The sequence below is a fragment of the Nyctereutes procyonoides genome, unplaced genomic scaffold, assembly GCF_905146905.1.
Source record: "Nyctereutes procyonoides isolate TBG_1078 unplaced genomic scaffold, NYPRO_anot_genome, whole genome shotgun sequence".
Classification (NCBI taxonomy): Eukaryota; Metazoa; Chordata; class Mammalia; order Carnivora; family Canidae; genus Nyctereutes; species Nyctereutes procyonoides.
In genome coordinates this window covers 5,376,456-5,391,654 of record NW_026575130.1, presented here as the reverse complement: position 1 = coordinate 5,391,654, position 15,199 = coordinate 5,376,456, and the positions used below count along the sequence as shown (strand labels likewise).

The window sequence follows — 15,199 nt, the reverse complement described above, 5'->3', positions numbered from 1 at the left end:
CCTGAAAATATGGGAAAATCATATTTATTTAATCAACTCTAGTATGTGAGCTGATTCATTTTATGACTCATAGCTTCCAGCCTTTCACTTTTTCCTGTGGTACAAAACAGTAAATGGTCTCTTAGAGTCTGTTTTTTACATTGCAGAATAACTTTACTAATTCTACCACATACCCAAATAGTGAAACCTTCTGATTTGGGTATTTTTAATAAATATACACTTACCCAATTGTATATTATAAACTATTGGGATTAAGTAGCATGTTTTATCTAAAAGACTTTTTCATCAGCACTTGAGTCATCATTTCTCTTATTTGAAGAAAAGACTTATTTTATTGTACAATTCTGCATATTCAGCTTTTCTGTTAGTTCTACAATTACATTATTTGAATCTGATTTCTTTAGAATATTTATAAACATTTGTATTTATTTTGACTACTAATATTCAGTTATTTCATGTCTTCTTTTTTTAAAGATTTTATTTATTTATTCATGAGAGACAGAGAGAGAGAGAGAGAGAGGCTGAGACACAGGCAGAGGGAGAAGCAGGCTCCATGCAAGGAGCCTGATGTGGGACTTGATCCTGGGTCCCCAGGATCACACCCTGGGCTGCAGGCAGCCCTAAACCACTGCACCACGCTGCCACCAGGGCTGCCCAGTTCTTTGCTGTCTTCTAGCCTTTGTTTCCTTCTTGACCTCTTTTTGTTTTGCTTTCCTCTCAATTCTCCTCAGTTCTCTGACTCTCTCCCTCTCCCTCCCCTCGCTCCCTTCCAACCTTCCTCCCCCAGCTATTCCCCCTTCCTCTTTGGCTGAAGACAATCCTCCCCCAACCCACCCCCCCACCCGAATTTGTCACTTTTGTTAGTCTCTTAGTTCCTTCAGTTAGTTGAGAAAGACACAAAGACTTGTTTTCTTTGGAAATGTAATTCTTCTTTTTTCTGAATTACGCATATTGGCACCTTACTTTTCCCAATTTGCTGTGGTTGGGTGCGGTACATAAGTATTACTTTCCAGATCTAGAGGATGTTGAGACACTTAGAGTTAAATGTATCTCCTTGCAAATTCAGTCTTTAAGTTCTTTCCTTTTGATTTCCCAATCTCAGTCTTTCTTCATGGAATTTTCACTCCTAATAAAATTATTTCCTTTGTTACATTCAAACTCTTGATTTTTGATTACTCCCATTTTCTACTAATCACCTATCAGGGGAAATAAATATATCCAGTCTCTTATTTGGGAGCAGGAAAAGATCTGTAGAAGAATATTTGACATTGAGTATAGTCTTTCCCAACTATTTTGCTATTTTATGAGCTGAAATATCAGAATGTAGTAATTTGAATAAGTTCTAACTGGATTGGTTGTCCAGAGACCAAATAATTAAATTACCTTCAATTTTCCTGCCTTATCTCTTTATTAGATAATTATATACAACTTCTTACAACCTGCTCTTTTCTGTCTTCCATCCATTCACTTACTCAACAATTGTTTGACTGCCTACTATGTACTCCATCTACATTGTGCTAGGCACCAGGGGAACATAGGAAAAACAAGATCACTGCCAATAGGGTACTTACATGGTTCCTGAATGTGGTTATAATTCCTTTCTTATTGACCAGGAAATGAAATGATTCCGAGTAAGCAAAACCGTCCTGTGAAACCTAGGGCTTACACATGAGCTTTTTGGCAGGAGCAATTATGGTTTTACTTTAAGTATCCTCGGTTCCAAGCAGGGCAGGTGGCATTTAATAGGAGGGTAACAGACATTGCCTGCTTCTCATGCATGGAAATGGAAACTACGGAGTAAATGAGAGCAAAAGAGAATTTCAAAAGGAACAATCAATGACACAAAATCAGAGAAAGTAATCAACCATGTAGTTATTGAAACACTATTATAACTAATAACATAGCTACTGTGATTAACTTTTTTTTAAGAAGATGCACTACTAGAAGACATTCTATGTGTTTTTCTAGTTGGAGACATTTTATAGGTTATAAGTCATTACTAGAGTAAATATAGTGGAAACGTAATAGCATGTAACGTGTGCTGATTTCCTGAGTGCCTTCAAAAGGTATAAAAGATTGGTAATATTGACTAGATGTATTATAATAATTTCTTAAGAGCTTGAGTCCCTGTTCCATTCATCAGTGGTGACAGTAATCAAAAGATGAAAAAAAATTAGGGAAAATCAGAAATATTGCAATGCATTTGGAATAGCCCTAGTTCAAACTTACTAGACTTGCCCCTAGTTTTTATAAAAATTGGCATTAATAGCATAGTTAAATAAAAAAAAATAAAATGGAGTAGAAACTTTTGTATTCATCTAGAGGTGTTTTCGGTTTTTTTCATTCTTTTAAAATAGTACATTTTAAAAAACAAATAGAAAAGAACTTTTTTTAAAGAATTCATTCTTAGGCTAGTAATAAGAAAAGCAGCCAACATTTTTTCATTGTGTTTTAAGACCAGGAACATCCATTCTTGAGTACTGACCAATTGATGATACTCCCCAGTTTTTGCCCTCTACTAAAAACTTAGAGGGCTGGGTGTGAAAGGTAGTTCTAGGCTGGCTCCTGCATGTCATGGGAAGGATGGTGACAGCTCTTCTCGTGGTCTCATTCTGCATGACGTGCTTCAGACAGGCACTCCAGGCTTCCTCGCATCCATTTTTATTACTAGCAACAGGATTTCTGTTTAATAGCATGCTTAATGAGTTCTGTGTTCTGCTATGAAGAAGATGCTAACATATTTTTCATCACTTGTCTAAAAAATAACATCAATGTATTGCATTCTATCCTATAACTTACTTTGATAAAATATCTTTCAAATGTTTTAAATGTTGTCATGGATGCAATATCTAGACGTGGTGAATCTGGTGTAGTTCTGTGCTAGTTAAATTATAAGTTTTTCCATAATACACCTGTATGTTGCTTTCCTCTTTGTTTTGGTATATAAAATCTTGCAAATGCGATGAAAATTGGGAAAGATAGTAATGTAATCTGTATAAGGGTGTACACACTGTTCGTTGGTGTCTTTGTGTATATGTGACCAACACTGGGGTTGTCTGGTTTAATTTTTGCTCTTTGAGGAAGTGAGTGCCTCCAAGACTTTAATGAGTGTTAGGACTGTCAGAGTGACAAGAATTCAAACTAATCTGTATCAGGATCCATTTAGATCATCCCACAGGAAATAACATTAAAGTTAAAACTAATCTTTCTCTTGGTACACTTAAAATGGTCACTTGGATTTTCGTTCTTTTATGCATGAAAAATTAATTCAGTAGTAAAAGAGCAAAAATAATAGAAGACTTTACATTTCTAAATTTTTTTAGTTGTGATTTTCCACATACAGTTTCCTATAATTTGGGGAAAATCATGAGGCACAGATCTTTTCCATCCTCATGAACCCAGGGTTTTTCACTTCAAAACACAGAATAGAAGGGATTTATGATCTTATTTTCTGACCACCCCATCTTTGCTTCAGTTAGACCAGTACAGCAGAGAGATTCCTACTTAAGAGCTGAAAAAGTGAATGTCAACCAATAAATTGAGTCTATCCAAAGCATTTAATTTTTTGCTTTTCCTTCTCCTTTAGAATGCAATAAATTAAAAACCTGCATCCTGGGTAAGATAATGTTGGAGGAGGATGCATGTACATGGGTTTGATCTTGGGAGAAGGCCTATGAATCTTTTTTTAAGTCATAGAATTATATTAAAATGGGCTGGACAAGATGTAATTTTGAAAAGTCAGGTCAGATTAACTTAGAAAAACTGCAATTTGGTCTTTTCTTTCTATTCTGTCCTTACATTATTTCAAGATGTGGATTTTTCAGGACTCCTCTAGACAGAAGCAGAAGTCATTGCATTTATAACAAAAGAAGACTCATCAGTGTTCATCATATAATTCCACTTTCTAAGCCAATTAGACAGATTTCTGATTTACAGTTTGTATATAATATCACCATTGTCAACAAAAATCAGCAGAATTCTTTAGTCACAGATCAAAATAATACAAAAACTAAAACAATGACCAAACAGAAATAGAGGCATTAGCATAAAGTAAAATAGCTTTTAAGGACAAATATTTTGCCACCGTGTGAATGAATTTTAAAAAGAACAAAGCATTACGAAAGCAAACTAACTTGACAAAACTTGTTTATCTTCTTCCAGTATTTCAAAATGCAGCTAATCTTCTATTTCAATTTTTAGTTTCCTGGTTAGTTTTATGGTGGATGCTCGAGGTGGTGCTATGCGAGGATGCAGACACAATGGGCTCCGTATCATTATTCCACCTCGGAAATGTACCGCCCCAACTCGAGTCACCTGCCGTCTGGTCAAACGCCATAGACTGGCGACAATGCCTCCAATGGTGGAAGGAGAAGGCCTGGCCAGTCGCCTGATCGAAGTCGGACCTTCTGGTGCTCAGTTCCTTGGGTAAGGGTTTCTGATAAACCTCCACTTAGTCACGGATGAGCTTGTGTCCTCTACATGAAATCACTAGGATGGAATGGAAAAAGGTACGTCATGACGTTGTGAAAGAAGATTGGCCCCTGTGAAATTATTTAAAAATTGGAAGTAGCACCACAGTGTTTGACTCCAGTCACATACCTCTTATTCTAAGGCATTCATGAGTTTGATATTCAGGTGAACTATTATTCCTTCTCTTTGGATGTGACAATAGCTGCTAGACTTCCAATGTGAATAACCACGTTTTAGCCAATGGTAGGTATTTTTTTTTTAATCCTGAGACTCACATGGTAAAGTCATAAAGAAGAAGTAGTACTCTATTACAAACATAAATTTAAAGTCTGTGTAGTTACAAAACTGAGTGATTATCTTTGGAAAGCAGTGTTAACTTTATAGGATACCCAAAAATTTACTCCATGTGATTTGTCTTTTCTGCTATCAAAATTGCTATCTTGAGTCTGAAAATTACACCGGCAGTCCCTTTAGTTGTAGTTTTCATAAGACGACAAAATCAAGACCACTTTTGCCATCTTCATTTTAGCAATTTTGAGCAGAAATTAGCATTTCTTCCTTCCTCTGGTTGTACAGCTGGTATTATATATGAAGTGGTGTCTCAACATGCCAAGAAATGACTACCACTGAAAACTGAAAAAAGGATGAAGCTTTGGAGGGGGACAAGTTTCAAAATATTTTGAAACAAATCATTTGTATTTAAGTCTTGTCACAACAAGTCTTTGTGCTCAAAAATTGGGAGAAAAATCCTGTTAATCATGAAGTCTTTGCTTTGCTAGTGTTGTTTGGGGGAGAGGATTTGCTTTAGAACTTGGAGAAATGTTCTAAAGCCCTGTAATTTGGAGCAAATTATTAACAGATTGCTGCAAATTATGTTCACACCTGAAAAGGGTTGTCTGTATCCCCCAGTTATAGAAGCCACCTCCCTTGTCCTCCTTAAATGACCAGAGATTTAGGAGGAGCCTGTGAAGTTCTGGGTTGCATCAGAAATGCCATTATGGTTGGAATAATTCCCCAATGACCCCTTTCATATTCTGTACCAGGCCCTTGTGCTCAGGTAGTTTTAGGCTTTTTAATAAACTTCACATCTGTTGAGGAATATCCCTGAAAACATCTGGCCTCTCTACAGAGTTTTTATTATATTCCCAACAGCTTTCTCTTTCCTGTGGAGCATATTTTTTTGTTGTTTATTTTTCGGCTCATGCCCTGGCAGTGAACCTAAGTAGGGACAGATTCCACACCTAAGGGTCTCCTTCCACGTGCCTCCATTGTACACTCTGGGTCTCGGTTCCTTACTCTTTGTGACCAATGGAGGGGACAGAACCAAGCGCAGTGTGAAACCAGATTTCACCCTGTTGATCAGCCGGTGACGCTGGGGTTCTGTGGAGAACAATACCTGAAGCTTACTTATGTTCTTTCTTTCACTGCTGCTTTGGATGTACTCAGTAAACTTCACCTGCCAACGGCTCCTCCCCCACTTAATGAGGGAGAAAGTTTGGTCAGCCGCATCCTTCAGCTGGGGCCTCCTGGAACCAAATTCCTTGGGTAGGAGTGACTTAAAACAAATTGATGGCTGCTGGCCCCCATTCTTCTCCTTCTTCTGCAATATGATTTCTCTTTTTGTCATTGTGCCCATGACATGTCCCTCCCTATGATTTAAATTCTGTATAACCTATCTTTAGTGGACCATTTCTGACCCTTGTGGTATGTGACTTTTATTTTCAAGTGATGTTTTTTATATCTTTTCCCTTAAAGTGCTGTGATCTTCATTTTCGTTTAAAGCATGAGATCTGCCTAGTTGTACTATGTGCTAGTTATGATGTTGTTATGATAAATTTGAAGTCTGTATCAAAGCAACCTGGACTGAAAAATCCAAAGCCTCTGTAAATTTTGAAAGTGAATGCGACCTGACAATGTCAGGGCAGTGCATGTTCCAGATCCTGAGCTAATAGGCATGGGACATAGCCGGGCTGTCTATTGAGGTGCTGCTCAGCCACCTGTGGCCACGCTGTGTACACATGCCTATTGTTCCCTTGAATGAAAAAAAAAAAGGCAAAAACCACGAGTGCATGTCTCCTTAGTTCCCAAGTAGCTAACTTTTCTGACATCTTTTCATTTACAACACATCAAATTATGCAACATACAAGCCATGTTCCTTCTTAAACCATTTTGTCATTCGCACCTTGTAGAAAATGTTTTAGGAGATTGGCACACCTCATGGATATGCATGTACGTTTCTTTTGGTTAAATGTGTTATACTTAACATTTCTCAAAGGAGAAGTTCCAGAATGCCACATGCACTCATAGGGAAACTTTATTTGGCTTAAGGTAGCAGCATGTCCCTAAGGATGGTGCCCCAAGGTGGAGTGCTATTGCGTGACCATCTGCTAGCCGTTGGGCTCCGGAGGACAGCCCACAATGCCCCTGTCCCGAGAAAGAGAATGATTCCAGGTCACTTTGCAACAGACAGAGTCATGGTGCTTGTCTTGCTATTGGTTAGCTCTTGTCCACACTAAGCACTCTACCTTACTGTGTCAGGCCTGTGATCGTGGAGATCCCTCATTTTGCTGCTCTTCGAGGAAAGGAAAGGGAACTGGTGGTCCTGCGCAGTGAGAATGGGGACAGCTGGAAAGAGCATTATTGTGAATACACTGAAGACGAATTGAATGAAATCCTTAATGGCATGGATGAAGGTACTTCATAGTAAGGGTTTTAAAAGGATTCTGAAATGGAAGCACTAAAATGATGTATTTCTTTCTTATGACCTCCGGGTGTGTGGGTGGGGGGTGGGTTTGGGTATGGGTGTTCCTGGTGTCATTTTATCATGGCAAGTATTTTGGTATTTTCCAGTGGTCTGTATGCTCCAGGGTTGGAATGCATGATATATTTACCTAGTCTTGCCTCTGTTATATTCAAGAAAATAAAACCCTTCCAATAGTAAATATCTCATTTTAATAAGGAGGCATAGCACATCTCTATCTTTAGTGTAAACTTTTCAAACCTAAGACATGAGACCGAATAGATATTGCTGTTTAGGCTACAAAATGAACTGATACTGGATAATAAATCCATGATTTTTTAAAAATGCTGAACAGGAAAATTTAGATATTTAAGAAAGACACTGATAAAAAGTGCTAGGCTTTTTTTTAAAATTGGGAAACTTACATATATACCTGTAACTAGTGCATTATAGGATAATATGATTTCTTCTTTTAACTTGCTATTACTAAGGAGATAGGAAAATTAAGTTCACTCAAACTTCTACATATAATTAAAGTAAGGAGTTGCCAGGGTAGAATTTCGTTCTACACACCTACACATAGAGTTAAGGAATTCATTGTTCTCATTAGGGCTTTGATCTCTGTAAATCCCAAATCCATCTTGGACCATCTAGCCACAGGTTGAAATATCTGGAGGGGATTGGCTCATTCTCTGGCCTCCTTAGGCTGCACAAAAACAAAGACTCAGTCCTAATAACGAGACATGTGTTCACTTTAAGGAACCACACAAATAGGGCATGATCTTTTCTTAAGAGCCAAGAGCATACCAAATTTTGTACAGAACCGGACTTACAGCTGTATGTGAACATTTGTCATGTTCACCAGTCTTGCAGACTACTGCCCGTAGCCTTGGGTGTGGCTCTCAGAGAGTAAGGGTAGCTGGGCAACAGCTGCTTTAGTCTTTCTGCATCCTGCTGAGGTGGAATAAGAATAGAGTCCAGGCTTACCCTGTGCAAGGAGGTAGAAGGAAAAAGAAATTATGCCCTCTAGATACATAGGTCAGTATTTTTCCAAGCAAGATAAAAAGATCAGGATTCTCCTGATAAAGCTTGTTTCATGCAATATTTAGCCGCTTCTACTTCTTGAAGCCATTTCTTTTGCCTACATTTAGGTTTAGGATATTTTCCTCTGAGATATTTACCTGTCATTAACACCGCCATGAGCACTGGCATCTTGACCTGGAATGAGGACTCCTATAACTCTGTGTATAAAGCCTATTGTAAAACAAAGAATCAGAGTTTTGTATTTTTTATGTTCTCTATCCTTGGAAATACAGTCTTTTGTGAGTATGTGCTGGTGTTTGCCAGTACATCAGTTTTCAGTTATATATGATCACATCCTGGGACTTTTGGCTTTTGCTATATCTAGTTATATTCAATTGTCAAGAAAAAGGGTAGTTGCTGTTCCTGCCTCTAGAATGGATTGCAAATGGTTTCTGAAGATAAATAACTTTCCATAATCCCTAAAAATTCAGTGATCCCCTTAGTGCAAATTTTCTACATTTTAAGCCAGTCTGATTTTTGATTTGCCCTACATAGCTACACTAATGCAATTTACAAAGAGCCCATTATCCTGTCTTCCTGATAGTAGATGATATGTTTGGTAAGTTAATGGTTTCAGGGGAATACTCAAACCCTGAATTCATAATCACTGATTTTTTTTAAAGATTTTATTTATTTATTCATGAGACACACACACACACACACACACATAGAGAGAGAGAGGCAGAGACACAGGCAGAGGGAGGAGCAGGCTCCATGCAGAGAGCCCAATGTGGGACTTGATCCCAGGACCCCAGGATCACCCCCTGAGCTAAAGGCAGTGCTAAACCACTGAGCCACTCAGGGATCCCATGATTTTTTTTTTTTTTATATCTGACTGTTTCGGAGACAATTATGTCACTATAATAAACACACAGACACAAACCTTACCCTTAGAAGACAAATTTTCTTCCTGCACTATGGCCCTGAGGACTGAAAGGGCCATATTTCTTCTTCAAACCACAATAACTGGTTTTTGAGCTAACTTTGAAATTCACAAAGAGAAGGAGTCCATAAACAATTTCCTCTCTATCACGTGAACCAAGAATAGAACAGGTTCATTTCCATTCCAAATTTGCCCTCCAAACCCCTCATTTACAAAGGCAGCCGGTCCTGCAGCACTGCATCTGGAACTGGAGGCTTTCCTTTCACAGTGCCCCGAAAAGTTTTTAGTGTCCACGAAGAAATAAAATGTGCTAATTGCTGATAGGTCTTGAAAGACTGCGTTTTTTGTTTTTGTTTTTGTTTTTGTTTTGTTTTTTTCCTGGTGTTGTCAGGATAGGGAGTCTTTTTAAATTTTCCTATTACTTTTTTTTTTTTTTTAAAAAAAAAAAAAGGTGTTTTGTTCCCACACTTGTTTACTATTAACCTCCGCCATGGAGTTTGCTAGAATGCTTTTGGAAGGAAACCCTTTGCTGTATGAAGATGGGTCATTTCTTGTCTCAGTGCTGGATAGCCCGGAAGACCTAGAAAAGAAGCGAATATGCCGCATCATCACCCGTGACTTCCCACAATACTTTGCAGTAGTGTCTCGCATCAAACAGGACAGCAACCTGATTGGCCCAGAGGGAGGCGTGCTCAGCAGCACGGTGGCCCCCCAGGTACAAGCCGTCTTCCCAGAGGGGGCACTAACCAAGAGGATCCGTGTAGGCCTCCAGGTATGCCCTCGTTGGATGCAAGTTAACCTAACATAGGTGTAATGATTAGAAATCAGCTTTTCAAATAAATATATTGATGTAAATATAGATAATGCTGTTTAACATTTTTTTTTCTTTGAAAAGGCTCAACCTATGCACAGTGAGCTGGTTAAGAAGATTCTAGGCAACAAAGCTACCTTCAGCCCAATAGTCACTTTGGAACCTAGAAGAAGAAAATTCCACAAGCCAATTACCATGACCATTCCTGTCCCAAAGGCTTCAAGTGATGTCATGTTGAATGGTTTTGGGGGGGATGCACCAACCTTAAGATTACTGTGCAGCATAACAGGTGAGTCACATGTGACTGTGCTAGTAGAAAGTTCTGAAGGAAGAAACATAGGTTACTGTAAATATTAAATTATCTTTGTCATCAGATACCTGTGAGGTTATATATTCATTCAGGAAAAAACTTCTAATTAGGGAAGTGAAAGGTGAAAGGAAATGAACTAATACTTATAAAATACAGCCTGTATGCCCTACTAGTAGACCCTTTACTGTCACTTCAGCCTTTACAGTGGCCCTGTAAAGAAATGTTAACCCTATTTACTGAAAAGGAAGTCAAGGCTGAGAGGAGTTCTAGAACTTACTTGAAATCATACCATAAATATTTGGCAAAGTTGGAATTCAAACCCAAATTTACATGCCTCAAAGCCTAAGTTTTAAGCCTTCACTGAAGACTTCATCTTAATATGAAATCTTTTATGAAAAATGAATAGCATATTGGATTATTATATCCAGTTCAACTTCTGTCTAGGAATTGTTTTGCCTTTATCATTGATCTTGGAAAAACAATGTAAAGATTATTAATGATTAACTGAATTTTGGTCTTTTCAATTGGAAGTTGTAATGGCTTTCAGACAACTACCACATTCCAGAAAGACATTACTGGAGCATTGTTTGTTTGTTTTTTTTCTGCTCAATAATACCACCACAAATGGTATTATTGGTGAGAAGAAAAAAATAAATAAATGGTGAGAGGAAAAAAATCCACACAGATAACTTGTGTTAGTACTACATCATTGACCTAATAATTTCCCTCTTTAACAATAACTATGTGGGGTTGCCTGGGTGGCTCATCAGTTAAATGTCTGCCTTCGGCTCAGGGTGTGATTCTGGAGTCCCAGGATCAAGTCCCACATCGGGCTCCCTGCATGGAGCCTGCTTCTCCCTCTGCCTATTTCTCTGCCTCTCTCTCTCTGTCGCCCATGAGTAAATAAATAAATAAAATATTAAAAAAAAAAACAACTATGTGGTGTTGGCATTCAGTAAATATTTATATTGTTGTCAATAGGAATAATCACCATCCCTGTTGTTTAGGTATTGTTAGAAGTTTTTTTCATTTCTCTTCCATATTGAAAGGAATGATCACTTTTATTCTCTAATTCTCCCTTCTTCCTAGTGTTTTTTTTTTGTGTGTGTGTGTGTGCTTCTGATAGGAGACCACTGACATTTTACCCCATAAGTTTAATAATATGATGAAATTTTAAAACACATGGACTACAATGAGTATAGAAGGAAATCTTATGCTTCACTTATGATCCCTTTCTCAATTACCCATTTCTGATTGTTACCAGCATCTCTGGGTGTCATTCCCAAACTTTTTGTTTCATGGGTACACAACCTTTCTATAATGTGCAACATAATTGCATGGGAGCAAAAGGACACTGAAAACTGTGGCACACCCTGCCCTTTAGTTGATCAAATGAGGATACCACCTGGGCCTAGGCACCATCTAATATAGTTATTCTAGCCATAGATCTTCAGATGGGTTTGTACTAAACAATTTCTTAAACTTATTTGTTAATTTAAAAAAGTATGTTAACCAGAGTATTTGGATTTTGGGGTTTTGCTCTGTTTTATGGTTCTGCTAAGAATTCCTATATTAGAGGCCTACTAGAATAAGTTTCCATGAACTTTCTTTGATAACTCAGTTCCTTCTTTAAGGAATTTTAGAGTCACAATTTTCTTCATCTCAAACATACATTCCTCCTACAGTGCTTTAAGACTGTTATATCCTGATCTATGCCAGCATAATTTCCCAGTAGAATGAAAGTCAACATCAGCCTTCATGGTGATCTTTCTGTATCCAGAGGCCATCCCTCAGCACTCATTCATTTATTCATTCACCGTGCAGTATTATTGAGCTCTTAATATTTTCCAAGCATTTTTTTTGCCAACCTTAAACTGCAAGTTGGGAAGAAATTTTATTTCTTTAAAATAATTCCATGAAATATGAAGTTCAGGAACAAAAGAATATTTAGATTTTTTCTTATTTTAACAAAGTATTCAGCTCCTTGGCTGATTGAAGTAGCTTTCAAAATCATCAGCTGTTACAATTTAAAATGATCTTCAAAGCCTAGCAATTACAATAAAAACTTCAGAATATCAGTCAGATCTTAACCATAGAGAACAAACTGAGGATTGCTGGAGGGGAGGTGGGTGGAGGAGAGATGGGGAGGTGGGTGGAGGATGGGCTAGATGAGTGATAGGGATTAAGGAGGGCACTTGAGCGCTGAGCACTGGGTGTTCTATGTAAGTGATGCATCACTAAGTTCTACACCTGAAACTAATACTACACTAGATGTTAGTTTTCTAGAATATAAATAAAAACTTGAAATGTAAAAAAAAAAAAAAAAATAGAACGCTTAGTAAGCAATTTGAGGCAGTCGTTCAAATAACCTCCCTTAAGTTTCCGTGAAAGGTAGTGTCTACTGTTTGTTTTCAGCATACCATTTTTTAGCATATGGTTTTTAGACCTGTTGTTTCCAATATGTCATGTTGAGGAGTGGGTGTGATTCTATGAGTGGATACAGCCAGAACCACAAAGACTTTATTTTACAATTCAAAGTCTGGAGTTTTGCCTGATTTTTTTTAAACAATCATATTATTTCAGGTGGAACCACCCCAGCACAATGGGAAGACATTACTGGAACTACGCCTTTAACATTTGTCAATGAATGTGTTTCCTTTACAACTAATGTGTCTGCCAGGTATGTTATGCAGCCCAGGGTAGCCCACTGTGAGATTGCCCCTCCTCACTGTCTTGTTTTGTTTCTTACATTCTTTAAGAGTGAAGCTTTTTGGCTTGCTTTTAAACATGATCTGCATTTACTTTCATATTTTAAGCTAAATCTGCCAGCAAATATAATAGTGATGATACAATAACAAAGGGCAATCAGGTCAGATTAAAATCTAAGAGAAATAAATGATTGTGACCCTGACTCTGGTCTTTGCTGGCACCAACTGATTTTTCCAGTCCCAAAGTTCTTGGGAAAGATAAATTTCCTGCTGTCAAAAAATAGAACTACTTTTTCTCCAACAGAATAATAAAAACACAAAGCCCACTGTGGCTTGCTTAAATGGTTTAGAGGTTTCAGTGACTCTTAGCATTCTAATGCATTTACATATTTGATTTACATATCACACATCTTTTAAAATCTGTAGCTATCTAGTTTTCTGTCCTGCACACACTAACTCAGTTGATTACTATTAGTTTCCGGTTGCATAGGGATTAAGGGATTGCTAAGCATTTTCCCATTTATTTGATTACTACAACTACTGTGTGCTTCAATAGGAAAGGAAGTATTGTGTCCATTTTACAGATGAGAAAACTAAAGTCAAGAGTGGTTAAAACTTAAATTTCTACTCAAGGGGGAAAAGAAAAAATAGAAATTCATGAATAATTTAGTAATGGAGCATGACATACTTGGGTGTGGTGGCATGTGTTTATAGTTTCTACCACTCAGGCTCAACTACCTAGTCTTGGGTTCTGTGGGCCATTATGGTCTACCACTCAGGCATCTACATTCTAATGAAGACAATGGGACATTTTGAATGAGAGGTACACCAGAGGTACTAAAGAATTCAGCAGAGGGCATTTGCATCAGAATAAGAGAATGTCCAAGAAGAGGTGACTCATGAGACAAGTAGGAACCTTACAGGTAGATAAAAGTGGAAGACAGAGTAACATGAACAAAGATGCCAAGACAGAATGCAGAAGGGTACTGGGGGAGAGCAACAGTGACCCATTTAGTCTGTATTTCAGAAGTGATGCTGGATTGTGCATTGTTTACAGAGGCCTCATGGCATAGACCAAGAAGTCAGTATTGTAAAAAAAAAAAAAAAAAAAAAAAAAGTCAGTATTGTAAATGTACTTAATACCGATGAATTATACACTTAAAATGGTTAAAATGGTAAATTTTTTATATATTTTACCAAAAGCCAATAAAAAAAAAAAAGATGGATCAAGAACTGAAGAAAAGAGGCCAAGACAATAGGGAAATCTCAGGAATGTTGAAAGATTATGGGAAATGAGTTAAGTGAAGAAGGGTAATCATTGGTTGGGAAAGGTATCAGAGCAAAAGGATGTGAACCAAACTTTTAAAGTGTATACATAGCAAATTGAAAAAATGTCCATCGATGGCCTCTACTTTCTCAGTGAAGTTATCTTTCTTAGAGCCTCAGGTGAGGTGGGAACTCTCAAAGAATGTCATAAAGATTTAGCACAGTTACAATACTGAATAAAATTATATCTGAGGAAAATGTTGCCAGACAATGTCACAGACTTAGCTGAGGCTAGAATTCATAAATTGGCCAATGATTTCTTCTAAAATTATATTCAGCAATGTTAAGAAGCTCTGGAGCAAAAGCAAATTTTTAAAAATGGCATTATTTCACCTTGGTGATTGGAGAGGTTGTTGGAAAAGAATGATGAAGAAAAGCTGTGTGGGCAGCCCCGGTGGCCCAGCGGTTTAGTGCCGCCTTCCGCCTGAGGTGTGATCCTGGAGTCCCGGGATCGAGTCCCACGTCAGGCTCCCTGCATGGAGTCTGCTCCTCCCTCTGCCTGTGTCTCTGCCTCTCTCTCTCTGTGTCTGTCATGAATAAACAAATCTTAAAAAAAAAAAAAAGCTGTGTAGATTTTATTGAAAAGGGTTTCAGGAAATGAAACAAAGAATAGGAGAGGGAAGCAAGAAAAATAGGAACTCTCATTCAGTGAGATACTTGTCATAATGTCTTGATACAGAGCTTACATGCTAGAAGATTCAAAAGCACTGAAATATATAGTTCAAAAGAGTCAATACTCAGAAGCGTCTCCAGGGAAGAAAATTACAAATACAATATTTGATAGTTGATCTTAAACGCCTAATCTTTCTCTTTTCTCCACACTCTTTTCTTCCTTCCTATCTATCCTTCTACCTTGCTTCATTTCACT

General features: G+C 37.7%; 1 protein-coding gene across 32 annotated transcripts in view; it reads left to right on the top strand.

Annotated features, from left to right (window-relative positions):
- ANK2 (ankyrin 2) overlaps nt 1–15,199 on the top strand; it is a 654,899-nt gene that overhangs the window by 600,965 nt on the left and 38,735 nt on the right. For all 32 annotated transcript variants that reach the window (XM_055342391.1, XM_055342396.1, XM_055342416.1 and 29 more), the window contains 5 exons: nt 4,201–4,425; nt 7,009–7,163; nt 9,737–9,948; nt 10,072–10,276; nt 12,881–12,977. In XM_055342391.1, the coding sequence (XP_055198366.1) occupies nt 4,201–4,425; nt 7,009–7,163; nt 9,737–9,948; nt 10,072–10,276; nt 12,881–12,977 (894 nt within the window). The remainder of the gene's footprint in view (nt 1–4,200; nt 4,426–7,008; nt 7,164–9,736; nt 9,949–10,071; nt 10,277–12,880; nt 12,978–15,199) is intronic.